This window comes from Pan troglodytes, chromosome 5, assembly GCF_028858775.2.
Source record: "Pan troglodytes isolate AG18354 chromosome 5, NHGRI_mPanTro3-v2.0_pri, whole genome shotgun sequence".
NCBI lineage: Eukaryota > Metazoa > Chordata > Mammalia > Primates > Hominidae > Pan > Pan troglodytes.
The window spans coordinates 16,759,235-16,787,080 of record NC_072403.2 but is presented as its reverse complement, the minus strand read 5'-3'; the positions used below and the strand labels follow the sequence as shown (position 1 = coordinate 16,787,080).

The 27,846-nt window shown below is 41.9% G+C and overlaps 1 protein-coding gene across 8 annotated transcripts in view; it reads left to right on the top strand.

Moving 5' to 3' along the window:
• Nucleotides 1-354: 354 nt before the first annotated feature.
• MAK (male germ cell associated kinase) overlaps nt 355-27,846 on the top strand; it is a 74,101-nt gene continuing 46,609 nt past the window's right edge. For 4 of the 8 annotated variants that reach the window (XR_001718248.4, XM_001167665.7, XM_054685592.2 and 1 more), the window contains exons 1-5: nt 355-1,006; nt 8,631-8,960; nt 20,542-20,596; nt 21,518-21,639; nt 25,816-25,895. Coding sequence is in view for 6 of the 8 variants with exons in the window: in XM_001167665.7 (XP_001167665.2) it covers nt 8,860-8,960; nt 20,542-20,596; nt 21,518-21,639; nt 25,816-25,895 (358 nt within the window). In the remaining 2 variants the exon portion in view is untranslated. Of the gene's footprint in view, nt 1,168-8,630; nt 8,961-20,541; nt 20,597-21,517; nt 21,640-25,815; nt 25,896-27,846 lie in introns of all 8 variants that reach the window. The other 4 variants (XR_010157892.1, XM_054685593.1, XM_054685590.2 and 1 more) reach the window with 3 other exon arrangements.

Sequence of the window (27,846 nt, the reverse complement as noted above, 5' to 3'; positions counted from 1 at the left end):
ATAGAATAAGGACCTCCCACTCTTCCAAGTTGTTGCAAAAGACATTATTTCATTCTTTTTTTGTGACTGAGTAGCAGCCTATGGTGTATATATACCACATTTTCTTTATCCACTCATTAGTCAATGGGCACTTAGATTGGTTCCACATCTTTGCAATTGTGAATTGCGCTGACATAAACATACGCGTGAAAGCCTACTTCACTTTAAGCTGTGAGGGCCACAGGCATGTCTGTCGTGTCTACCTTGGCGCTATTCTTGGTCCCAAGCCCACATTCTGACACCTAATAATTACTAACTTGCCGCACCACTGCTTCATCACTTATGTTTCTGTTTCGTAGACCCTTTTTGCCAGCCAATCTGAACTATTTGCAGTAACACAAGTGTGCCTTCCTCTCTAAATTCTAGGCTAGTTACAATTTACCCATTTATTCACACATTCAGTCATTTTTCTTGGAATTACCACTATCTAACTCTGTGGCTGATACTAGGCAGGTTCTCTGAATGAATAAATGGAAACAAACTTAGAAGGGCAGCTCAAGAGGTAATACATACCCAAGGAATTGACCAATATAAGGAACTGCATACAAGAACAGTTTTTCCCCAGGCACAAGTAAACAAGTGCAAGTATGAGGCAAACAGACTTCCTTCTCTTGCTCTGCCCGGTCTGGGAACCATATTTTAATTAATCAAGACTTTGTAGAATGAATCGGAACAAAACCAAAACAAAATAAAAGGCAAACAAACCAACTTCTGACAAAGACCTGACTGAAAAGGTAATCAACTCCCCTAAACCCCAAGTCTAAATGGCACACTTGCTGCAGCTCAGCCGACAGTCCCCCGGCTCCATGAAGCCCCGCCCCGGAGAAGGCGGGGCCTGCGGGATTGGCGGAGATTTCCCGCGAGGCCACGCCCTCTCTGGGCCGGCCGTAGGCTCGCCTGCTGCCCCCGCCGTTTCCTTGGAGATGAAACACACAAGACGCCCGAGCTTCACAAGGGAGCGAACGAGGTAAGCAGCAGGCGCGGACAGGTAATCCCCAGCGGGCTGCGGGGCCACCACCCTCTATCCGACCCAGCCGGAGCCCGACCTGCAAGGCTGGCCGGGCATGTCCCCTCGGCGCCCTGTGCTACCAGGGCCAATCTCCGCCGGGAGACCGGTCCCTGACGCCGGTAGGGGAAGGACTGGAGGGAGGAGGGTCCCCGGAGGGGCGGAGCGGGCGGGAGTGGTCAGCCCGAGGGAAGGCGGTCGGTGTCTCCCAGACCTCTTGACCACTTTCCCGCCTCCTGGACCGCGGGGGCCGGCCTGGCGTGGGAGGATGACGGCCGGGCGTCCCTTAGCCTGAGACCCCCGCCCGTAAACTCTCCTCCGGGATCTCCCACCTCTGCCCCCCTGCTGCTTGGGCTGGCGGTGGAAACTGTTTTTAGGACAGAGAGGCAGGATTGGGTCTCAGGGAGGCAGCGGAACTGAGTTCAGAACTGTTGCAAAATCTAAAAGGAGGGAGAAAAACAGGAATTAGGTCCGACTCCAGCCCTCGCTGGTGCATCCCAAAGGACGCTCAGGTGAAAGTGGAATTCCGCACACCCGCGTCCCCCCCAACGGCGCCGGACTCCCGGCGCCCGGGGACGCCCCCTCCTTCCACCACGCGGTCCCTGGAGCCTTTTAAGAGCCCTGGTTTGCAGAGTCGGATCAGAAAGTGTGTGACGAAAACTGTCCCTTTTCTGCAAGTAATACGTTTTAATTTAGGGACAGGTCGAGAGTGTGGTGTCGAGAGCAATAAAACTGGTTTTTAGTGGTTAGTAATCTCAGTCCTACAAGGAAAGAGCTGTATGCAAATGTGTTTATATAATCGTTTAAAAGAAACAGACATTTGTTCTAATGATAACGGAATTCTCAAAGAGGGAAGCCAAAGTTATCTGACTTTATTTATTCAGAAACACAACCCATTGAGTGAAATAATGGTGAAAACAAAAGTGACTTTCCAGCTTTTCGATCGGGCCCCGCCTCCCCGGCCCTTCAATTCCCGAGACTTGACCGGGAGGGAGAAAGTTCCCCCAACCGCGCCACCGCCTGCTTCCACTGCAGGCACCGGGCAGGACGTTTAATCTCTTCGTCGGGGTGGACTTTTTTTGTGTATAAGCTTTGAAATAATTTGTGAATATGAGCACAGAGAACTGTGCTTTTATATTTTAAGATACAGTCTTTGTTTTCCCATTGTAATAGCTCATTTAATTTCTGTAAAACTTCGACTTGGTTAGTTTGGGATCTTTTTTCCTGCGTTGCTTTTTAAAGAATTTGGTGACTTTTAAAACGTTAATTACTCTTTTGTTGTGTATTAGAAGCGTTAATGCCAGCCTCGGAGTGACATAATTACAATATGTTCTAGAAAGCCACGTTGAAGACATCCAAGCCTTATCTCTTCAGTTTTTGGCAGACACTTGTTTTACCCTTCATTTGCCCTCTTTGCTAATCTTCTTTAATCCTATCTAAATCTCTTATTAGCTGGCAAAAGCTGTTGAGAATAAAGGCTATATTTACAACAATTGTGCACTTAGAGAAACGGTAATTATGAACTTAGATTAAAAAGTTGAAAACTAGAATGAGAGATAAATTATAAGGGTATTTATTTTTGTGTAGGTCTATAATTAAGCCTCTAAATAAGCATCTTTTTCTTTAACCCATAGGAAGGTCAATAAATGTTATAGCTTGATTGTAGAAAATTCCAAGTTTTTAACAATTCTGTTAAATTGAGGATGATAGTTATATTTACTTGGGTTTTTTGTTGCATATGTATCATATCTATATATATTCATGTACATAAGAAACTGTGTTAATATATTCCTACTTTGTAGATTAGTTTTCCATAGGTCAACAGAGAAGAATATATGTAACTTGTAGAGAAATATTATTGTGCGTGAACTGGAGAACCATGGGAAGCCTGTGTTTAAGGAACATAGACTGCTTTTTGATTAGTAATCAGTAGTTGCTATGCCACATTGATAAAAGTAGTTGCTTATGTGCTGTCAGGGAGCAGGGACATGGAATAATGATTTTTTAAAAGCTTTACCTTGATGTCTATGTCTCTACATTAGACAATTGTATGTTCAGGGGATAGAAGGAACAGTTGCAGTGATCAGCTTCTCACCCTGGGCAGCTGTTGATTTTGTAATTAATGTAGTTGAAAAGAAGCCTTTCCAAAGTGTTTTCTTAGGGAGCGCAGTATGTAAAGTTGTTTTACTTAAAGGTTAGGTAGGGCTTAAATGGGACAGATCCTCACAGAACCACTAATCTGACCTTTTAAAAATCTATGTCACGTCCATAATCCTCAACACTCCACCCCTCAAACAGAAAGGAGCTGGGAAATGGTCGTGTTCCTTGCTTATTCTTCCCTCAATATAAGTACACCCTATCCTATAGCCATCATCAGTTGAAAGACAATTGGTGTTGCCGGTGTTTATTCAGAAGTTGATTGGTTAGGCTTGGAATGAAGTTGCCACAATAGCCACTCGCAAAGAGACTGTGCATAGAGGCTTGGGTCGAAAGTCATCAGTGACTGAATGCTCTATTGTGCTGATAGTGCTGGTGCAGCTTCAGGTCACGCTCCCACCCCAGGGCGGTGGTGATGGGGGTGGCTGATGGCCTTAATAGTGGAAGAGAGAGGTGTAATTAATTCTTAATTTTTAGATTGTTGGGCCAATGAAGGTAATTTTTTTGTCACTCTTTCTGTTTCCACTTCCTGAATAACACTCGCTACCATCATTACCATGCAACTAGAGGCAGCTCCCTCTTCCATTCCCTTCTCAAGTAATATGTCCTGTTTCAGAATTGTCTGCATTACTTTTCTACCTTTTAGACCCTCAGATGCTTGTCCTTGGTTAGGTGTTAACATGAAAATAATTTGGTTAAAAGAAAAGATGATGCTATCATACCATTATGTTTCTGAATTAAATAATTTTCATGGCTGGGTGCAGTGGCTCACGCCTATAAATCCCAGCACTTTGGGAGGCCGAGGCAGGTGGATCACATGAGGTCAGGAGTTCAAGACCAGCCTGGCCAACGTGGTGAAACCCTGTCTCTACTAAAAATACAGAAATTAGCCGGGCATGGTGGCATGCACCTGTAATCCCAGCTACTCAGGAGGCTGAGGCAGGAGAGTCCCTTGAACCCGGGAGGCGGAGGTTGCAGTGAGCAGAGATAGCGCCACCGCACTCCAGCCTGGGCAACAGAGCTGTAGGAGATTGGTCAGGGTGGTGGGAAAAATCGTAGAAAGATGCAAACCTTCTTGGAAGGCCAGGGGTTTGCAAAGCTTCAAAAGAAAATTTGGCTGAAGGCAGCTGAATTCTCTTAAGAGCTTAGGTTAGATAACAAGGGGATGTAAAGAAACTAATCTAGATAAGTTAGTTTACTTAGGCCTCGGAACCTGGCCTTTAATCATCCAGGCGCAGGACTGCGTGGGGCGGGGGAGCGGTGCGACCGTGTTAATTACCCACAAGTGTGTTAACTCAAAGCCTTTGTCATTAAATCTGTGCCGAATAAAAGCCCATAGCGCCAGCTGGTCAGGGCCACGGTTTACAGCACCCTCCTGGGGTCTGTGTGCTGCCCGGTCCCCTAGCCCACTCTTTCACTGGATACCTGTGTCTGAGTGCATTCTTTGATCTGTCATTCAGCCAGGGTCTGCGGGTCGGACCTGGCACAGAGTGAGACTCTGTCTCAAACAATAATAATAGTAATAATAATAATTTTCATGAGAGGAGCACCACCTAGATTCTTTCTCCCTTAACCATTCAAGTTCTAAGGTCTCACTCTTTCCCTTCACTGTTGCTATTATTTTTCACTGGTCTGAATGACCCAGATGTAGCATTAGGGTTTAGTCAGGATATGGAGTAGTCCCACTTCACTTTCCAGGTAGTCAGCAATATCTTAGTGTTTGAGTGAAGAGCTGCATTAGGAATCTTAAGGTGGAGGTTGGGGTAGGTGGCTTGAGTTGTGGAGCTTAGTCTGTGTGGTTTTGGAGCAAAGAGGATGATTTCTTTAGCCTCATTAGGGATAGTAAGAGCTGGCACCAGTTCATAAGAATGGCTTGTTTAGAAGTTGGAGACGACCCTGAAAAACCAACAACATCAAGCCAAATGCAACTATTGGATTGACTCCATCATTGATTCTCTAGTTGATCCTAGCCAGGTCACTTAATCCTTCCATGTTTTTATTTTACGATCTTACTGTCATAAGGAACATGATGGCCTTTTGTGCAAATATATTCTCTTTATGCTTACTTAATCAGAAAGAATCAGTAAACCTAGAGATCACATATTTCCTAAAAGAGATAGATATATGTCACCTTCAATAGGCTAGCTAGAAAAGAGTGTACAGCAATTGAATATGCTGGTGATAAATTGCAAAATACTGATTTAATAAAATCCTAAATGAGAAGAAATATATTTTAGTCCATGTTTTGTTTAACGTAGTACAAAACAAAACAACCCAAAAGATTTTTCCAAATTATATTTGCTTATACAGATAAAGGCAAAATGAAGAAAAGCAAATTCATGTTTTGATTAGTAACCGTGTAGAGAGAGAGACTGCCTTTCTCTATATTAACACCTTAATATTTGGAATCAGTGTCTATGAATAAGGTGACAATGACTTACAAAACTATTCTTTTTCAGGCAAATGGGGAACCATTTGCTGGTACTTATGATTATTAGCTCGGGCTTAATCTGACAAAAAGGAAGAAACCCCTGAATAGAAATGGAATCTGCTGTCAAGGTCTCTTTTTCAAGATCCTGGCCATGGAGTTAGCATAGCCTAAATTATTTTATATGTGCCTTTGAAGGGGTTGTTACCTACGTGAAGTAAGATAAATGTTAAATACATACTCCCTATTATTATTATTATTATTATTTTGAGACAGAGTCTCGCTCTGTTGCCCAGGTGGGAGTGCAGTGGTGCAATCTTGGCTCACTGCAACCTCTGCCTCCCAGGTTCAAGTGATTCTCCTACCTCAGCCTCCTTAGTAACTAGGGCTACAGGCCTGCGCCACCACACCCAGCTAATTTTTGTATTTTTAGTAGAGATGAAGTTTCACCACGTTGGTCAGGCTGGCCTCAAACACCTGACCTCAGGTGATCCACCCGTCTTGGCCTCCCAAAGTGTTGGGATTACAGGGATGAGCCAGGGCGCCCAGCCCACACTCCGTATTATTAAAAGCCCCACAGGATTCTTCTCAAGTTTTCTGTGAACAGATACGTTCCTGTAAATAGGAAACAACATAACTTTACTGTGCTGCTCTGCACGTTTATGTCTGCTCATGTTTATGTTTCTCTTCCCGGAAAGGCTGTTTGGGGAAATCTTAAGTATTTTGACAACTATAACGTGCCCTTGTTGGTCTTAAATTCCTGCAAATAATAGAGGAGCAATTTCTATGATTTAAATGAAAGTGCTCCAGTGAGAGAAAAATATTCTTTGAATGAAGAACTAAGTCATAAAAAGTACTTTAAAACAAACTACAGACACACCTCGGAGATACTGTGGGTTTAGCTCCAGACCACGGCAATAAAGTGAATGTTGCAATAAAGCAAGTCACACATGTTTTTGGGTTTAAAGTACATATGCAAATTATGTTTACATTATACTGTAGTCTATTTAGTATACAATAGCATTTTGTCTAGAAAAAATAACATACATACCTTAATTTAAAAATATCTTATTGTGGCCGGGAGCAGTAGCTCACACCTGTAATCCCAACACATCGGGAGGTGGAGGCAGGTGGATCACTTGAGGTCAGGAGTTTGAGACCAGCCTGGCCAACGTGGTGAAACCCTGTTTCTACTAAAATTACAAAAAATAGCTGGGCATAGTAGCCTGGGCCTATAGTCCCAGCTACTTGGGAGGCTGTCAAAAAAAAAAAATCTTATTGCTAAAAAGTGCTGATTATCTGAGCCTTCAGTGAGTCATAATCTTTTTGCTGGTGGAGGGCTTTGCCTCTGTGTTGATGGCTGCTGACCGATCAGGGTGGTGGCTGCTGAAGGTTGAGATGGCTGTAACCATTTCTCAAAATGAGACAACAGTGGTATTTGCTACATTGACAGACTTTTCATAAAAGATTTCTCTGTAATATGTGAGACTATTTGATAGCATTTTACTTACAGTAGAACTTCTTTCAAAATTGAAGTCAGTCTTCTCACATCCTGCCACTGCTTTGTCAACTCAGTTTATGTAATATTCTAAATCCTTTGTTCTTGACTGGGCACTGGTTCATGCCTGTAATCCCACCGAGGCGGGCAGATCGCTGAGGCCAGGAGTTCAAGACCAGCTTGGCCAACATGGCGAAACCCCATCTCTACTAAAAATACAAAAATTAGCCGGGTGTGGTGGTGTGCACCTGTAATCCCAGCTACTGGGAGTCGGGGTGGGCACCTGTAATCCCAGCTACTGGGGGAGTGATGGTGACAGGGGTGAGGACTCAGGGACAAAAATCACTTGAACCCAGGAGGCGGAGGTTACAGTGAGCCAAGATTGTGGCACTGCACTCCAACCAGAGTCTCACTCTGTCTCAAAAAAAGAAAACAATTCTTTTTTGTCTTTTCAGCAGTGTTGATAGCATCTCTACCAGAAGTAGATTCCATCTCAATAAAACATTTTCTTTGTTCATCCATAAGAAACAATTCCTCATTCATTCAAGTTTGATTATGAGGTTACAACATTTCAGTCACATCTTCAGGCTCTACTTCCCTTTTTTATTTATTAAAAATTTTTTTTTTCTTTAGAGACAGAGTCTTACTCTGTCACCCAGGATGGAGTTCAGTGGTGTGATCATAGCTCACTGTAATCTTGAACTCCTGGGCTCAAGCAATCCTCGTGCCTCAGCCTCCCAAGTAGCTGGGACTACAAGCGTGCCATCAAGCCCAGCTAATTTTTTTGGTTTTTGTAAAGAAGGGCATGATATGGTGCCCAGGCTGGTCTCGAACTCCTGGCCTCTACAGTCCTCCTGCCTTGGCCTTTCAAATCACTGGGATTACAGGCATCCGCCACCACGCCCGGCTATGTTTCTTATTTCTTTGTATGAACCTAGTGTGACACTAAATCCTAATTAGTATTTAAATATTTCTTAGTTCGATGTAAAATAAAGTAGCATGTTATTTAAATAGAATATGAAATTTTAAAATAATGCTATTCCTTTCATATGAAACAAAAGTTTGCTTTATACTTACCTTACCCAATTGGGGTACTTATATTCCACAGAAAATTTACAAGTAGTACAGTTTTAAACAATATGCCAAATTAAATATGCTACAAAAATTGATTCAAAGAATGGATATAATATAGACATCAATTTTCCAAGGTCTGATTTGGAATAATGTAGATTATATTTAGTAAAAAAGGAATCATACAAGCCATTATGCCATTATTGAACATAAATAGCACAGTACCATGTAAATGAGGCATTTACCAAGTGAGTATTACCAGTGAGTTATATGGGAACTTCATTTTACATAGACAAATGACTTACTGACAAATATTTAACACAATAGTATTTATATTATTTATGATTTTTCCCTTTGCTCTAAGTTGCCAGTACAATTTTTGAAGAGACTTGTTAATGAAAATTCATGATATCCTTGTTTTCTTTCTTTAGGGTGTTTATAAGAATGGAAGCGCTGTTTCCTTGCCCGATTCCTTCATGCTATATCTCATGAACCTCTGTAATCTTGGGGGAGAGACTATATTTAATGATGACAAACCTGTCACCAGTGTAGCAACAACAGTGTGAGGACAAAAGCAAATAAAAATTAAGAAGCGTTCAAATTTATATTCAACAAGGAAGTCATTTCAATCAACAACTTCTGCTGCATTATTTTTCCAAGATGAACCGATACACAACCATGAGACAGTTGGGGGACGGCACGTATGGGAGTGTGCTTATGGGCAAGAGTAATGAATCCGGGGAGCTGGTGGCCATCAAAAGGTACTGTGTGTGACACTGCCAACTTCACCTTTGAAAACTCTGCTCTTTATTTTCCTGTCCTCGCTTAAGAATATATACCAGCACAGGCCAGCGCGGTGGCTCATGCCTGTAATCCCAGCACTTTGGGAGGCCGAGGCGGGCGGATCATGAGGTTAGGAGTTTGAGACCAGCCTGGCCAACATGGTGAAACCCTGTCTCTATTAAAAATACAAAACTTAGCCAGGCATGGTGGCACGCGCCTGTAATCCCAGCTACTCAGGAGGCTGAGGCAGGAGAATTGCTTGAACCCAGGAGGTGGAAGTTGCAGTGAGCTGAGATCGCGCCACCGCACTCCAGCCTGGGTGATACAGTGAGACTCCGTCTAAAAATATATATATATACGTGCGCGCGCACACACACACACACACACACACACACACGTACGTGCACACAGGCTGCGTGTGGTGGCCCATGCCTGCAATCCCAGCACTTTGGGTTGAGGTCAGGAGTTCGAGACCAGCTTGGCCAACATGGTGAAACCCTGTCTCTACTAAAAATACAAAAATTAGCCAGGCATGGTGGTGCACACGTGTAATCCCAGCTACTTAGGAGGCTGAGGCACGAGAATCGCTTCAACCTGGGAGGCAGAGGTTGCAGTGAGCTGAGATTGCACCACTGCACTCCAGCCTGGGTGACAGAAGGAGACTCCATCTCAAAAAAAAAAAAGAATATATACAAGCACAGAAAGAGGTCTAGTTTAGATAAAATAGCATTTGGCTCATGTGGAATGTCATTCTTGGAAAAGAACATTGCCAAAGAGGAATTCTGCTGTTTTTCTTCTATATTACTTTAATTGTCTGGCTTGTCCAGCTACACTGATAAACCAAAAAATATGAGTGCCTCCTTTTTTATATGTATAATACATTTGGACCAAAACTACAGGTGATCTTTGGAATGTTCTTCCAAATTTATTTGTTGGTTTTCGTTTTTGTTTGTGTTTTTTGAGATGGGGGTCTCACTCTGTTGCCCAGGCTGGGGTGCAGTGGTGTGATCATGGCTCACTGCAGTCCTGACTTACCAGGCTCAAGCAAGCTACCCACCTCGGCCTCCCAAAGTGCTGGAATTACAGGTGTGAGCCACCATTCCTGACCTGTTTTTCACATTTAAAGTTGAGTGCAGAGTAGGGCTTATTATTTCTTTAAAACAAGGTCTCAAAATCAGACGGTATTCATAATGTCAAATTGAGTTCTGAATGATATATGTTATATTCCTGAACTTATGAAATAGAATTGTTGTTAATTTGTTTGTTTTTAATCCACTGTGTTTATCTATTGCTGCATAACAAAATACCTCCAAAGCTTAGTGATTTAAAATAAGAAGAAACATTTACTAATTCACATAGTTTCTGTGGGTCAGGAATTTAGAAGTAGCTTAGCTGGGTAGTTCTGGCTTGGGTTCTCTCATGGCAGTCAGATAATTGGCCAAAGTTTCAGTCATCCGAAGGCTTGACTGGGGCTGGAGGATCTACTTCCAAGGTGGCTCACTCTTGGTTTGCTAGGGCTGCTGTAACAAAGTATCACAGACTGGGTGGCTTAAACAACAGAGATTTATTTCCTCACAGTTCTGGAGGCAAGAAGTGCAACATCAAGGTATCTGCTGGTTGTTTCTTCTGAGGCCTCTCTCCTTGGCTTGTAGACAGCCGTATCCTCTCTAGGTCTTTATATGATCTTCTCGTTATGCATGTCTGTGTCCACATTTCCCCCTTCTTTTTTTTCAAGACAGGGTTTCATTCTGTCGCCCAGGCTGAGGTACGGTGGTACAAACATAGCTCACTATAGCCTCAGCCTCCTGGGCTTGAACCATCCTCCTGCCTCAGCCTCCAGAGTAGTTGGGACTATAGGTGTGTACCACAACATGTGGCTAATTTTTTAAAAAATTTTTTGGAGTGATGGGTTCTTGCCATGTTGCCCAGGCTCCTCTTATAAGGACACCAGTCATATCAGATTTGGGCCTACCTGAAAGACCTCACTTAAACTTAATTACCTTTTTAAAGACCCTATCTTCAGATACTGTCACACCGTGAAAGTCTGGGGGCTAGGACTTCAATATAGGAGTTTTGTGGGACACAGTTCAACCCATCACACTCACTCACAGGGTTGGCATATTTGTACTGGCTGTTGGCAAGAGGCACCTCAGTTCCCTTTTACAGAGGCTCCTTCCTTGGGCCTTTCCAGAGGGTTGTTTGAATAGCCTCGGGACATGGCAGTTGACTTCCACCAGAACCAGTCCCGTACTCATGGGATACGCATCTCCACATCACCACATCAACCAAATTATGACAAACTAAAATTTAAATACTTTAGCAAATGTTTTAAAATATTATGATCTAAACCATTACATGTACAAGGAAATAACTTCATAAAATATTTTAAAATAGTCATTATCATCAGATAAGTAAATATATAATATACAATAATGGAAATGAAAAATAAATTGAATAGGCTTAATAAAATTCAGTGCTCATTTGTGATTTGATGAACTAAAAAAAACAAACATTGATTTCTTAAAAAACTTATGATAAAGCCTCTTGGCTGAATGCAGTGGCTCACACCTATAATCCCAGCACTTTGGGAGGGCAAGGCAGGAGGATCGCTTGATCCCAGGAGTTTGAGACCAGCTTGGCAACATGGTGAAACCCCACCTCTACAGAAAATACAAATATTAATTGGGCATCGTGGTGCACACCTGTAGTCCCAGCCACTCGGGAGGCTGAGGTGGGAGGATTGCTTGAGCCTAGGAGGTCGAGGCTGCAGTGAGCCAAGATAGTGCCACCACTACTGTACTTCAGCCTAGGTGACCTAGTGAGACCCTATCTAAAAACAAAAACAAAAGTAAAACAAAACAAAAACTTAGCAAATAGGAATAAAAAGAAACTTCCCTAACCTATATAATTCATATTAATGTGAATTAGTACGAAAACCTATATAATTCATATTAATGTGAAATATCAGAAGTAATATCAGTACAAATTGTTTGAAAACCCCAAATGCCTGCTAGCAGTCCTGCTGATTAGGATTGCATTGGGGATACTTACTACTGCTATAAGACAGAAACCTAAGAAATGAGTGTTATTAGACAAAATGAGCTGAAATAGCCCACATTTGTAGATTAAATGATTATGTAAATTCACACAAAGAAATACTTTATTATACACAAATACATCCATATACAAAAATATTTTTAAAGGCCTGGAAAGATACACCCAAAATCCATGATAGCCGTGGCTTCTGGGGAGGAGGGTAGGCGAAATCAGAAGGGGTGTTGGGTCTTAGGTACAGTCCCACAGATGGTTATTACTATCTGGTTTTATATGACAAAATGTCCATCATTTTTTTCTGAGTGGCAAAAATATGGTATTTGTTTTATCCTTCAAAAATATGGTATTTGTTTTGTTTTGAGATGAAGTCTTGCTCCGTTGCCAGGCTGGAGTGCAGTGGCGCGATCTCAGCTCACCACAACCTCTGCCTCCTGGGTTCAAGCGATTCTTCTGCTTCAGCCTCCCGAGTAGCTGGGATTACAGGCATGTACCACCATGCCTGGCTAATTTTGCATTTTTAGTAGAGACGGGGTTTCTCCATGTTGGTCAGGCTGGTCTTGAACTCCTGACCTCAGGTGATCCACCAGTCTCAGCCTCCCAAAGTGCTGGGATTACAGGCGTGAGCCACCGTGCCCGGCCTACTGTACTCTTTTAATTGGGAAAGCAAAAGCTTTCTCACATCCCATCCAGAATGCATAGGGTTTCTCCTCGTTGATCAGAAGTGTACCACAGGGCACCCCTAGCGGCAGGGAGGCTGGGAAACTGATTACTTAGCTGAGCATTTTATATTCCTGTGTAAAAGCTGACTCTGTGAATGAAGAGGTAGAGAAGGAGGGCTTTCAGCTACTCAGCTTACCGTGTGTCTGCCACATGCAGTATCTACTGTGTGTTGGGCAGTGCTCCACCTTAGGCAAAGATGGAGCAAAAATGAATGAGAAGAGGAGTCCCATGGAAGACTTGAAGAAAATTGAAAAATTCATTTAGCACAAAATTGTTAAACTCCTGTTGTATTTCATGATCGGGACGAAACAGATGTCTTACAATATACTCAGGAAGACCAGCAGATTCAAGAAGTTACAACATCAAGTATGCTAAGTCCTATGATGGGGGAATATTGGGTCCTGTGGGAGCCTAGATAAGCCACACTGGAGAAGTATCACAAAAGGCTTCCCAAGTCATTGAGACCTCAAGAATGAGAGAAAATTATTTTTTTTAAAAGGCAGGGTGGGGGAAAATGCTCCAGGGAGTAAGAAATAGTACGTATGAAGCCCTGGAGGCGAGAGAGAGTGTGTGAGGGCCTAACTGGGGCTGAGTAACTGAAAGAAGTGTAGGTGGCTGGAGCGTGGATTACGAGTGGGGCAGAGGAGGGACGTGAGGCTAGCAGGTGAAGTCGTGAAGCCAGATGAAGGAGTGTGTATATCTTGAGGACTAGAAGATCATGAAGGATTTTCAGCAGAATTGTTGATGTGATCAAATTTTTGGAACTGGCTGGTTAGCAGAAGAGTGGAGACGATTGAAGAGGTCAAGACTGGACACCGGGTGGCCAGTTAGAAGGTCAATACAGTCATCTTGGTTAGAGGTTAGAAAGTCAGTGCAGTCATGTTGGTTAGAAGTGGTGGTGGCCTGACAGGAAAATAGCTTTGGGGATGGTTGTAAGTGGATACAGTCAAGGGACATGTAGGAGGCAGGCTCTATAGAAACTGGTGACTGGGCATGAGGGTGGAGGGAGGAGTAAAAAATGGGGAAGAGTCCAGGATAACTCCTGGGATTCTGGCTGAAATGTATAGTGGTGGTGCCATGTACCATGTACCATGTCAAGGAGGGGAAAATCACAGGCTTAGGGGTAAAGCTGAATTCAGTCTGGGGCATGATGACTTTTAGTCAATTGAATATTTGCATTTAAATCTCAAAACAGAGGTGCAGGCTAATGATTTGGAATGGTTAGTCTACAGATGGCAATTGAAACTCTTTAGAGGGAGAAGAAAAGAGGTCCTCATTTAGGGCACCGAGAAACCATGGCATATAAAGGATGGGCCCTGGAATAGGATCTTACAAAAAAGTCTGAGGAGCCACCAGAGAAATAGGGTAGAAACCAGGAGAATGTAGAAAATATCTGAAACCAAGGGAAAGATCCAAAGAAGCAGAAGCGTGTTTCAAGAAGTCTGGAGTGTGATGATTCCAGAGCTCTTTCAACGGCTCAACATTGTACCCAGGAAATTCAGATGTTTTCTATTATTTTCATGCTGAGCGGTTAGCATTGTTTTTGTCCTCAAATGTGTCACCTAATGACCACCTTATGGCTACTTCACCTCCAGGAGTTACGTCCATGTTCAAGGAGGGAAGAAGGCAGAATAATACCAGCAAACTCTTCTCATCTTTTATCAGCTAGTAAAAATTCTTCCCCAGAAGTCCTCAAGGACATCCCCTTACATCTTACTGGCTAGTAATGGGTCACGTGGTCTCTCTTACTTCCAAAGGAGGCTGAGAGAGTGAGTATTTACTCTTCCAGTCTCTATATTAGGAGGCAGAAGGAAAGGGGCTGGAAATGGCCTTGTGATATTTCAACAATATCATCGGCTGTGGTGTTCCTTGGGTTTGGGGAATATGACATAACTGGCGGCTATGGTGAGCATTGTTCCAGTGGAATAGTGGAAGCCAGACCGCAGTGGGACAAGGAGTAGCGGGAAGTACAGCAATGGAGGCATGGAGCTTTGGAGAGTTGTGAAGGATGAGTTACCGAGTTGCTAAGAAAGCCACAAAGGGGTTGCCCAGTGTCAGGAAGAGTCCGCCTGAAATTACATGGGATGAATGTGAAAGTGGAGCCGCTGGGAGCACTTTCATGACTTTTCTTTCCACCTCCACCCATCTGTATGGAGAGGGGAGACTGGAGGATGACAAGGCAGGAGCAGTGGAACAGTGGGAGAAGGGGATGTTCAGAACGTGTGTGTGATCTTGAGAGTGTAGTATGTGAAAGGCTGATGGTGGGGCCAAGCTGGATGAGGAGGCAAACCACGCCACACAGGTGGTTGTAGGAATAGCCACAAGTTGAACAAGAAAGAGGTTGTATAAAGAAGTTTTGAGGGTAGTGACGGTGAAAAGGATAGGAGGTTATGATCAAGAGTCTGAAGTTAGAAAGGTTGTTAGGTCTTGGACAGTAGGACCATTCCTCATAACAAGGAGTTTATGAGTAACTGTGGTAAGACAGAGGTGAACATCTCTTAGGAGTTAAGCAACTGTGAAGACAGGCTACTGGCAGGGTTATCAGTTTAACCTACACTGAATATTCACTATAGCCGTTACTCCTCAAGTCTGAATGAGACAGTGATTGTTATCTACAAGAGTCGTACAAGCAGGCTTTGCCATCTCTTTAAAGCCCGATATAGAGGGATAAACTTTACCTGAAAATTACAGATATTAGAGTCTTCATTCTCCCTTCTCATTTTTTTTTGTTTGTTACCAAAACAATTCACATCCCATAATATCCGATCAATCTTTTGCTTGGTGATATAAAATTTTAGGCATTTCCAATTTAGGCCATAAATATTCTAGGTATAACTTGTTAGATACCGCTTTAAGATCCATCGATACTTTTCCCCTAAAATTAAAAATAAATTCCAGGCCGGGTGTGGTGGCTGATGCCTGTAATCCCAGCACTTTGGGAGGCCAAGTCGGGTGGATCACTTGAGGTCAGGAGTTTGAGACCAGCCTGGCCAACAAGGTGAAATCCCGTCTCTACTAAAAATACAAAAATTAGCCGGGTGTGGTGGAGTGTGCCTGTAATCCCAGCAACTCAGGAGGCTGAAGCAGGAGAATCACTTGAACCCGCGAGGCAGAGGTTGCAGTGAGCTGAGATCACACCACTGCATTCCAGCCCAGGCAACAGAGTGAGACTCTGTCTCTAAATAAATAAATAAATAAATAAGTTCTACATTGAATACATTTTGTGGAGTAGCTGAAGAAGAGCTGCCTATTCTTAATTTTCAGAGTGGGCAGTAAACATGTCCCCTTAAAGGGAAATTGATTACCTGGAAGGTGTTTTCATTCTAAAAACCTTTTAAACAAAAGAGCTGGTGTCGGGGGCTGGGAGTGGGGGTTTCTATTGGAATTAGAGAAGTTCAGCTATGGAATTTAACAAGTTCCATGTGTTATTAGATATGGAATTTAACAAGTTCCATATGGAATTTAACAAGTAGGAATTAAACAAGTTCAGAATTAAGTTGAGAAGCAGAGAAGAAGCTGAATGCTGGCCCTCTGCTTTTGGGAGTTGGCCTGAAGAAGCAAGGGCATGGCGTGGCAGTTGGTAGATGATGGACAGGGTGGTGTAATCTGCTAATGTAAACACAGAGAAGAAAGTCTGTGCTTAATTCAGCAGGCAAACCTTTTGAGCGGTCTAGAAATGCAGTCAAAACTGGCTAGGATGTGTTGGAGGGGGAATGGTTAGAAGTTGGGAGAACACTACACTGAACAAAAGAGGTTCCTTTGAATGTTTCCTTTGGGGAGTTTTAATTTAGATCACTGAAATCTTGTCTTTTCTGCCATTTTTTTTAAAAAAAGTTATTTACTTTATGATAGAGGATGGGAGAAAGATTCCCTCACTTCATTAAGTTAATAAATATCTATTAAGCCCTCTGCCCTTTAAGAACTTGAGAGGTAGTTCTATTTCTGAAGTTGATTTCCTGTGTCAGATGGGAACACCATCGTACCATCTCTTATTTGTTCATTGCCCTGGCATGGAGTGGATATTGACGAATTAATAAATGACAAAAGATGGCAAGGAACCTAAAAGGAAATGCCTTTTCTTAGCGATTCTAAGCAATTGTTTTACCTTTGGGATAATAATCATTTTGCAAGGAAACTTCTGTATTTGTTGTAAATAGATACATGCATTGCCTTAGGGAAGGGAAGTACTGCTGAGAAGTGGTAATTGCTGGAAAGAAGAAGAGATGAAGAGAGTACATCTGGATGGATGAAGAGAATACAGATTTTTTTTTTTTGAGACGGAGTTTTGCTCTTGTTGCTCAGGCTGGAGTGCAATGGCGCGATCTCGGCTCACTGCAACTTCTGCCTCCCAGGTTCAAGCAATTCTCCTGCCTCAGTCTCCCAAGTAGCTAGGATTATAGGCATGCGCCACTACGCCCAGCTAATTTTTGTATTTTTAGTAGAGACGGGGTTTCTCCATGTTGGTTAGACTGGTCTTGAACTCCTGGCCGCAGGTGATCCACCTGCCTCAGCTTCTGAAAGTGCTGCGATTACAGGTGTGAGCCACTGCACCCGGCCAGCTTTTTTTTTTTTTTTTTTTTGAGACGGAGTCTCGCTCTGTTGCCCAGGCTGGAGTGCAGTGGTGCAATCTCAGCTCACTGCAAGCTCTGCCTCCCGAGTTCACGCCATTCTCCTGCCTCAGCCTCCCAAGTAGCTGGGACTACAGGCGCCCACCACCACGCCCGGCTAATTTTTTGTATTTTCAGTAGAGACGGGGTTTCACCCTGTTACCCAGGAGGGTCTCCATCTCCTGACCTCGTGATTACTGCCTGCCTTGGCTTCCCAAAGTGCTGGGATTACAGGTGTGAGCCACCACGCCCGGCCTCAGATTTTCTTTTTTTTTTAGAGACAAAGTATCCCTGTGTTGCCCAGGCTGGAGTGCAGTGGCTATTCACAGGCTCGGTTATAGCGCACTACAGCCTCTAACTTTTGAGCTCAAGCAGTCCGCCTGCCTCAGCCTCCAGAGTAGCTGGGACTACAGGCGCACGCCAGCATGCCCAGTGAGAGTGCAGATTTTACAGGTAGAATGAAAGTTTCAGTTATCACTGAAGCTTGAAAAGTAACTTGAACGTATTTTTATTTGGCTTCTAAAAGATTGGATACTTTTAAAATTCTAGACCTGGAGTGGTGGCTCATGCCTGTAATCCCAGCACTTTGGGAGGCCGAGGTGGGCGGATTACCTGAGGTCAGGAATTCGAGACCAGCCTGGCCAACATGGCAAAACCGCATCTGTACTAAAAATACAAAAATTAGCCGGGCATGGTGGCACACACCTGTCATCCCAGCTACTTGGGAGGCTGAGGTAGGAGAATCGCTTGAACCTGGGAGACAGAGGTAACAATGAGCCAAGATCACACCATTGCAGTCCAGCCTGGGTGACAGAGCGAGGCTCCATCTCAAAAATGAAATAAAATTCTGAAATTACGTTTCAGGAATCATAGCAGGCTGGGTGTGGTGGCTCATGCCTGTAATCCCAGCACTTTGAGAGGCCGAGGTGGCAGATTGCTTGAGCCCAGGAGTTTGAGACTAGCATGAGCAACATGGTGAAACCCCATCTCTACAAAAAATACAAGAATTTGCTGGGCGTGGTGGCATGTACCTATAGTCCCAGCTACCCAGGAGGCAGAGGTGGGAGGATCACCTGAGCCCAGGAGGTCAAGGCTACAGTAAGCCATGATCAGGCCACTGCACTCCAGTCTGGGTGACAGAATGAGACCATGTCTCAAAAAAAATAAAATAAAAAGAATCATAGCAGATTATATGTGCAGTTTCACATGGATATGATCATTTTATTAATCAACTTTTCTTTCATAGCTGTATTTGAATTGGCTTCTGTTTTATTTTAAATTCATCATTGTGCTAGATTTACATTTTACATTTTAGCAAGACATTTTATAAATCTATGGCACTGAAAAGTATCTTTTAATAAGCTAGTAAACCCCCATTTCATCACGCTTCTTCATAAATATCTACTACCTGAGTAACTGCAAATGAAATTCTGATTCACTAAGGATATTTTAGAAATAATAGCAGTGATGCCCTTTAGGTTGTCTCAGTGATGTCCTTTATTTCGTCTTATAGTCAATCATAGATATTGGTAAACATGAAAACATCTAGTAGTTATTGAGTGCTGAACTAAGCAGTTTGCAAGATGCTTTTCTTATGCAGTAGTTTCTACTGTATGGCTAGCTAAGGAATTTGAGGCACAGACAGGTCATTAGGTGACTTGTCCAAAGTCATACGGTGAGTGACTGGGCAAGGATTTGAATCCAGGCAGTGCGGTTCCACAGCCTCTGTTCTTGGCTGTGATGTTGTGCTGCCAATTTTTACTCATTTCCTCACCTGTGTATTATACCCCCATAGAGCCTCTGGATCTTAAGGATTATTGTAATTAATAAAGACAACGCTAAGCTTCCCAAGGATCTTCTGGAACATCTCGATAGGAGATTATAATACTAAATGAAAGCAGCATGGCATATTTGGTTTTTCTTTTTCACAGCCCAGCCTTATAATTCCCATGCCTGAAGAAACATTTTTTAGAATATGAATCCTGTTTTTTTAAAATTTTTTTTTTTGAGACAGAGTCTCACTCTGCCACCCAGGCTGGAGTGCAGTGGCGCGATCTCGGCTCACTGCAAGCTCCACCTCCCGGGTTCACGCCCTTCTCCTGCCTCAGCCACCCAAGTAGCTGGGACTACAGGTGCCCGCCACCACGCCTGGCTAATTTTTTGTATTTTTAGTAGAGATGAGGTTTCACTGTGTTAGCCAGGATGGTCTCGATCTCCTGACCTCATGATCCACCCGCCTCCGCCTCCCGAAGTGCTGGGCTTACAGGCGTGAGCCACCACGCCCGGCCATGAATCCTGTTTATTATCCCCTGTTTTGTATGGTGACTAAAAATCTGTTCATATAAAAACACATGTTCATATAAAAACAACAACTAACTGGTGTATATAGTGGAAATACTTTTTACTCTTAAATACACTTTTGGTATATTTATCTCTAATAGAAACCAACATTGGGATGAAAGAGGGGAAGTAAAGAACAAAATTCAAGAAAGCCATTTCTCATCTGTTGCCCAGGCTGGAGTGCAGTGGCGCAATCTCGGCTCACTACAACCTCTGCCTCCTGGGTTCAAGCGATTCTCCTGCCTCAGCCTCCCAAGTAGCTGGGACTACAGGCGCCTGCCACCACGCCCAGCTAATTGTTTTGTATTTTTAGTAGAGACGGGGTTTCACCATGTTAGCCAGGATGGTCTTGAACTCCTGACCTTGTGATCCGCCCACCTCAACCTCCCAAAGTGCTGGGATTACAGGCGTGAGCCACCGTTCCCAGCCAAGAAAGCCATTTCTAACGTTTGTAGTTACTTCTGAATTTTTGCCGACTTAAATCATTTAAGTAGGGAGACCTTTAACTTTATGGGCCTCTTAAGTTCTAAAAAGAGAGAATCTTGAAAAGGACCCTTTAAGAAAGGCACAATTAAACTGATTAGAGAAATGTTAAGAACTCACCCAGAAAAGAAGATTAATGGTAATTTTTTCACTTTTGATTAAAGCTGAATTTTGGATGTGACGTAGGCCTACCAAGTAGCCTTGAGGTAGAGGAGGTGATTTCCTTGTAAGGATGAGGAAAGAGAAAGATAGCTCGCCCAAAGTGAACCAATAGTGGAGTAAGAAAGCCAACAGTGTAATGTGTGTCTTTGAATCCTCAATCCCTGAACACTAAACTTTCCCTAATTTATTTTAGGATGAAGAGAAAGTTCTATTCTTGGGATGAATGCATGAACTTGAGAGAAGTTAAGGTAAAATCCTAAAGATGAAAAGAACCTGAGAAGGCCTTAACACTACCTGAGGACAGAAGTTAAGATGATTTTATTCTCTGTGGGAAGCATTCTGAAGATAATTGTGTTTGTTTTTCCTTTATATTCCTAAATTAATTTCTCATTTCTTCTGGTTCTGATGTCAGTGGAGAACAGCATATAATTATATCCTCACATTTGAAAGTTCACTTTCACTTTTAAAAGAGCATCTTAAAATCATATTATGCAAAGACAACTTTTTTTTTTTTTTTTTTTTTTTTTGAGACAGAGTCTTACTCTGTCACCCAGGCTGGAATGCGGTGGCGTGATCTTGACTCACTGCAACCTCCGCCTCCTGGGTTCAAGCGATTCTCCTGCCTCAGCTTCCCAAGTAGCTAGGACTACAGGTGTGTGTCACCATGCCCAGCTAATTTTTGTATTTTTAGTGGAGACAAGGTTTCACCATGTTGGCCAGGCTGGTCTCGAACTCCTGACCTCAGGTGATCCACCCACCTCAGCCTCCCAAAGTGCTGGGATAGCAGGCATGAGCCACCACGCTCAGCCACCAAAGACAACTTTTTAAATTACTACATACCATTTCCTTAGATTTTATGCTTAAAGACTTGGATACAATTTTGGATACCTTTGCATGGTTAAGTCAGACAAAAGTTAGACCTATTTATAAACCAAGGGAAAAATGTAACAGATTGAAATGTTTAATAGCTATTGTTGGCTTGATTTATTGTTTGCACTTAACGTTCATTACTTAAAGCAATTATGTAGATATTAAAATGTCATTAATTAATGAACCCAGGAGAAATGGAAAATTACATAAGGTAATTATCATACTTAGCATTGATGCAATTTTGCCAAATTCTACAAGTATTTTTTAAGAAATTTTAATACGTATTTTTTATTTTTCAGTCTCTGAAGAAACTTAATCATGCCAATGTTATTAAATTGAAAGAAGTTATCAGAGAAAATGACCATCTTTATTTTATATTTGAATATATGAAAGAAAACCTCTATCAATTAATGAAAGACAGGTATGTTTTTATTCACGTTTTTCCCTGTTATTCTCTCCATGAGTTCTTTGGATCCTTTCATATGTCATACTTTATGAGATAAAGATTGATCACTCCAAAAGGTAAATTTAAATTAACTAGTTCTGTTACCTTTATCAAAGGGTAACATTTAACACCAAAGAACCAGCTGTGACATAGCAAGCATTTTTCTGTTGTAGATCCTTGAAAGTGAAGGCCAGTATCTCATATCAATACACATACTATCTATTTATGCTTTTAAAAATACAAATTTATGTATAGTTTAGTACTCAGTAATAAAGCTGGCCTTGGGCACTATTGAGAAAAGTATCTTGGTTGCTCTCCCAAGCATGTTGTGAAGGTTAATGAAAGAATGGAGAAAGGAATGAAGTTGCTTTCAAGAAAGGATCTAAAAAGCTCAGTCATTAGAATGCACAAGTCAGTGATAAGACTTGATGTGTTACCAATCCCAAAGAAATTCACAATTTTTAAATATGTGTGGGCAGAATCTGTAAAGGGAGAGCTTTGGTCTTCTGCCCTGGGCTTGGGGAGATAATGTTTTGGTGGTTGTTCTGGTCACGTCTGGGAGATTAACATCCATTTTGCCTGCTTTTAAAGTGAAAAATGTTCAACAACAAACTCTGAAATACTTAGAAATAATTTTCCGAAGTAATGATGTTGATTTCTCTTTGATTCTTACACACACACACACACACACACACACACACACTCACACTCACACTCTCACTCAAGGTCTGAGGATGTTATGTGAATTATTCTTTAATCATATTTTTCCCCTTTCTCAAAACATATTTATTGAATGCCTCTTATGTTCCAGGCCGAAATCATCATAACATTAATGTCAATTAAAATAAAAGTAAATTTCTGCCCCTCAAATCAGTTTTTACTTTTCCAGAGTCCCTTCTAGGCCTTCTATATAGACATGCACGCCTTTTTACTTAGTTGTAATTTTAGTGGGACAAAGTTTTTTATTTGATTAATTTACTTACAAGTATTTTTTATGTGGATACTTAGTCTTTATAGTTATAAATAATATATTCTGTTAAATGGCTATACTAAGCTTCACTTTTTGAACTATTGAAAATAAATAATTAGTGTGAAAATAGGTTGGTAATTATTGTATATAATATTGATGGAATTATTACCATTAAAGGTGATAATTATAAGGGTTATGAAAACGCTTGTAAGTGAAAAAACAAACCAAATTGTGTGTATGTGACTTTCATTCCTAATATAAAAGTTATGCATGCAGATAGATTAGGACTGGATTAGAATACTGAAAAATTAAAAGTTTCTTAATCAGGTGGTGGGATTATGGGTAATCTTAATTTTCAGCCTCTAATAAATTTTGTCCTTTAAAATATTGAAATGATATATACTTACATGAAATATCAAGATACCCTTGTTGAAGAAAAAAAATGAAATACATGTAAATTCATGAAATATTAAATTTTAATCTATTTTTGAAATATATATAAATCTGGATGGATGTGGTAGTTCCTGCCTTTAATCCAGTACTTTGTGAGGCTGAGGTGGGAGGATCACTTGAGCCCAGGAATTTGAGACCAGCCTAGGCAACATAGTGAGACTCCATCTCTACAAAAAAATAAAAAAATTAGCCAGGTGTGGTGGCACACACCTGTAGTCCTAGCTACTTAGAGGCTGAGGTGAGAAGATTGCTTGAGCCCAGGAGGTTGAGGCCACCCATAATCCCAGCCACTCGGGAAGGTAAGACAGAAGAATTGCTTGAACCCAGGAGGCCAGCTAATTTTTGTATTTTTAGTAGAGACAGGGTTTCACTGTGTTGGCCAGGAGGGAGAGGTTGCAGTGAGCCGAGATCGCACCACTGCACTGCAGCCTGGGCAACAGAAGAAGACTCCATCTCAAACAAAAAAGAAAAAATACATATATATATATATATATATATATATATATATATATATATATACACTGTATAAAGCTACACTAATACAGTAGCCATTAGTCAGATGTGGCTATTGAACTCCTGAAATGTTTGCATTGAAGAGTGTTGTAAATGTAAAATACATTACACATCAGATTTTGAAAACTTGGTACAAAACAAATTTATTAATAATTTTTATATTTTTTTACTCCAAGCTTGATGGCTCATGCTTGTAATCTCAGCACTTTGAGAGGCCAAGGCGGGAGGATTGCTTGAGCCCCAGGAGTTTGAGACCAGCCTAGGCAACATAGCGAGACCATGTGTCTCTCTTTTTTTTTAGAGACAGGGTCTTGCTCTTTCACCTTGGCTGGAGGGCCAGAGTGCAGTGGTGCAAACATGGCTCACTGTAGCCTCGACCTCTTGGGCTCCAGCAATTCCCCTGCCTCGGTGCCCCAAGTAGCTGGGACTGCAGGCACATGCCACCATGCCTGGCTAATTTTTGTATTTTTAGTAGAGACAGGGTCTCACCATGTTTCCCAGGCTGGTCTTGAACTCCTGAACTCAAGGGATCCACCTGCCTTGGCCTCCCAGAGTGCTGGGATTACAGGGGGGAGCCACCGCACCCAGCCCGCATCTCTTTTTCAAAAAATAAAAATTAAAAAGGTAAAATTTTAAAAATAAATAATTAAAAAACATTTTTTTAGAGGCATAGTCTTGCTGTGTCACCCAAGCTGGAGTACAGTGGTGCAGTCAGCTCATTTTTATACTGATTACATGTTGAAATAATATTTGGCATATATTAGGTTAAATTAAATATATTGTTAAAAATTAATTTTACCTGTTTGATTTCTTTTAACATGGCTGCTAGAAAAATGATGTTAAGTACACAAGTGGCTCTCATATATATTTCTTTCTTTCTTTTTTTTTTTTTTGAGATGGAGTCTCGCTCTTTCACCCAGGCTGGAGTGAAGTGGTGTAATCTCAGCTCACTGCAACCTCCACCCTCCGGGTTCAAGCGATTTTTCTGCCTCAGCCTCCTGAGTAGCTGGGATTACAGGCATGTGCCATCACGCCAGCTAATTTTTGTATTTGTAGTAGAGATGAGGTTTCACCATGTTGGCGAGGCTGCTCTCGAACTCCTGACCTCAGGTAATCCACCCACCTTGGCCTCCCAAAGTGCTGGGATTACAGGCATGAGCCACCATGCCCAGCCGGCTCTTATATTTCTACTGGACAACACCAATATGCAGAATAGAACTGAAGCATTTATTTATATCTCTAAATTTATTCCCCCCCCCTTTTTTTTTTGGAGGCAGGATCTCACTCTGTCACCAGGCTGGAGTGGAGTGGCACAGTCACAGCTCACTGCAGCCTTGAATTCCCAGGCTCAAGTGATCCTCCCACCTCAGCCTCTCCAGCAGCTGGACTACAGGCATGCGCTACCACACCTGGCTAATTTTTGTATTTTTTGTAGACACAAGGTTTCACCATGTTGCCCAGGCTGGTCTTGAACTCTTGGGCTTAAGCGATCCTCCCACCTTGGCCTCCCAAAGTGCTGGTATTATAGGCATTAGCCACCACATCCGGCCATCTCTAAAATTCTTCAAGCCTGCATAATACAGATTTGCATGCTTGGCTTATCTGTTAGTAATTCAGTTTTTCAACTTGCTTTGCTCTTCTTGGGACAGTTTAAAATTTAGCTATTTAGGCCAGGTGGGGTGGCTCATGCCCGTAATCCCAGCACTTTGGGAGGCCGAGGTGGGCAGATCGCCTGAGGTCAGGAGTTCAAGACCAGCCTGACCAACATGGCGAAACCCTGTCTCTACTAAAAATACAAAATTAGCCAGGCATCGTGGTGCATGCCTATAATCCCAGCTACTTGAGAGGCTGAAGCAGGAGAATCACTTGAACCCGGGAGGTGGAGGTTTCAGTGAGCCGAGATTGCGCCACTGCACTCCAGCCTGTGCAACAAAGAGTGAAACTCTGTCTCAAAAAAAAAAAAAAAAAATAGCTATTTAATATGTGTGCAATATATTCAGTTTTGGATTTGAGTTTTTACCTCACATCAAAACAAAAAAAAAAATCTAATTTTCATGTTTTAAATGTGTGAGCTTTAAGAGTATAAATCTATAAATCATAGGTTTAACCAGTATCGTGAGGCCAGTAGAGGCTCCAAGGCAGGGGGAATATAAACCTTCTTTGGATTGGTTGGCTGGTTGCTTAACAGAATTATGTGACTGTTCATTTCTTTACAGAAACAAGTTGTTCCCTGAATCAGTCATCAGAAATATTACGTATCAAATATTGCAAGGGCTGGCTTTTATCCATAAACACGGTAGGTTTCTTTTAAGTTTAATTTCCCTACCTCTTTAGATTACTGTCCAGATTGTGCAAACAAATTTATTAAACTGTTAAATAACTGTTACATTGGATAACTACGAATCTGGAGTATGTGCCTTTACACACTGACATTTTTATTTAAAAACTTTATCAATTTCTGTGATTCTGTATAACATGGAATTTCTGGCTGGGCACGGTGGCTCACGTGTGTAATCTCAGCACTTTGGGAGGCCAAGGCAGGCGGATCACCTGAGGTCAAGCGAGTTTGAGACCAGCCTGGCCAACATGGTGAAACCCTGTCTCTGTTAAAAAAAAATACAAAAATTAGCTGGGCGTGGTGGCGGGCGCCTGTAATCCCAGCTACTCAGGAGGTTGAGGCAGGAGAATTGCTTGAACCCCAGAGGTGGAGGTTGCAGTGAGCTGAGATCACGCCATTGCACTCCAGCCTGGGCAACAGAGTGAGACTCCATCTCAAAAAAAAAAAAATATATATATATATATATATATACACACACACACACATAACATACATACATACCAGGCCGGACTCACATCTGTAATCCCAGCACTTTGGGAGGCCGAGGCGGGGGGATCACCTTAGGTCAGGAGTTCGAGACCAGCCTGGCCAACGTGGTGAAACCCCATCTCTACTAAAAATGTAAAAAATTAGCCAGGCTTGGTGGCGCGTGCCTATAATCCCAGCTACTTGAGAGTCTGAGGCAGGAGAATCGCTTGAATGCAGGAGGCAGAGATTGCAGTGAGCTGATATTGTGGCATTGCACTCCAGCCTAGGCAAAAAGAACGAAGCTCCATCTCAAAAAATAAATAAAAAAATAGAATTTCTATAATCTATAATTATCTTCCACCATAGCAGAATTTTTTAACAGTTTAATCATCATCAGCCTTTAGTCTCAGTCATCATATACCCATCTTGCAACCTCATTCTCCCTAATTTTATCGTGGAAATGAAAAAAAAAGGACCTTCTTTTGGAAAAGATTAGATTATTTTGATCTAGCATGACCAATTATTAACATTTAAATAGTTTGTAGCACTCACGGAGCAGTGTTTTATAGTTTTCCTTAGTTTTTACATTTAGTTGTTTCTATTCTGTGAATGAAATTAAAGCAAGTATTAATACTTGATCTATTTTCTATGAATTATGTACTTCAATTAATGTAGTTTTTCATATCTATCAAATCAAAATAATTATTAGTCCAAAAAGTTAATATGATTATTTTTTAAAAACATTTGTTTAGAATCACTAGATGTTTAGATACTAAATTAGAAAAGTTTGTCCCATACCATTGCTGTGTTCTGAACATAGGCACTGGAAAATCACCATTAGTTTCCCTTCATGTCTCATCCTGTATTTTATTTTATTGCTATTATTATTATTATTTGAGACAGGATCTCACTCTGATGCCCAGGCTGGAGTGCAGTGGTGCCATCATGGCTCACTGCAGCCTCGACTTCCTGGGCTCAGGTGATCCTCCCACCTCAGCCTCCCTAGTAGCTGGGACTACAGGCGCACGCTTCCACACCCGGCTAATTTTTTTCTTTTTTGTAGAGATGAGGTTTCGCCATTTTTCCCAGGCTGGTCTTGAACTCCTGGACTCAAGTGATCCTCCAACCTCAGCCTCCGGAAGTGCTGGGATTACAGGCAGGAGCCATCACGCCCATCCTCCTCCTGTAGTTTATATTTTGTTTTTTTTATTTTCTTAACTGCTACAGGAATTATTTACCTTCCAAAAATGCTATGCAGGATTCCATATAAATATTTTAAGAACACTTCTTAAACTTATAAAAAGGGTATGTTTAGAATGTTTTAAGAACATTAAAAAAAAACTTTTTATTTGCACCATATGTAAACTATTGGGGTCTTTTAAAAGTCTAAATCCTGTAATGATATACTACACTTTATTGGCAAACAGCAGTAATGTATTAA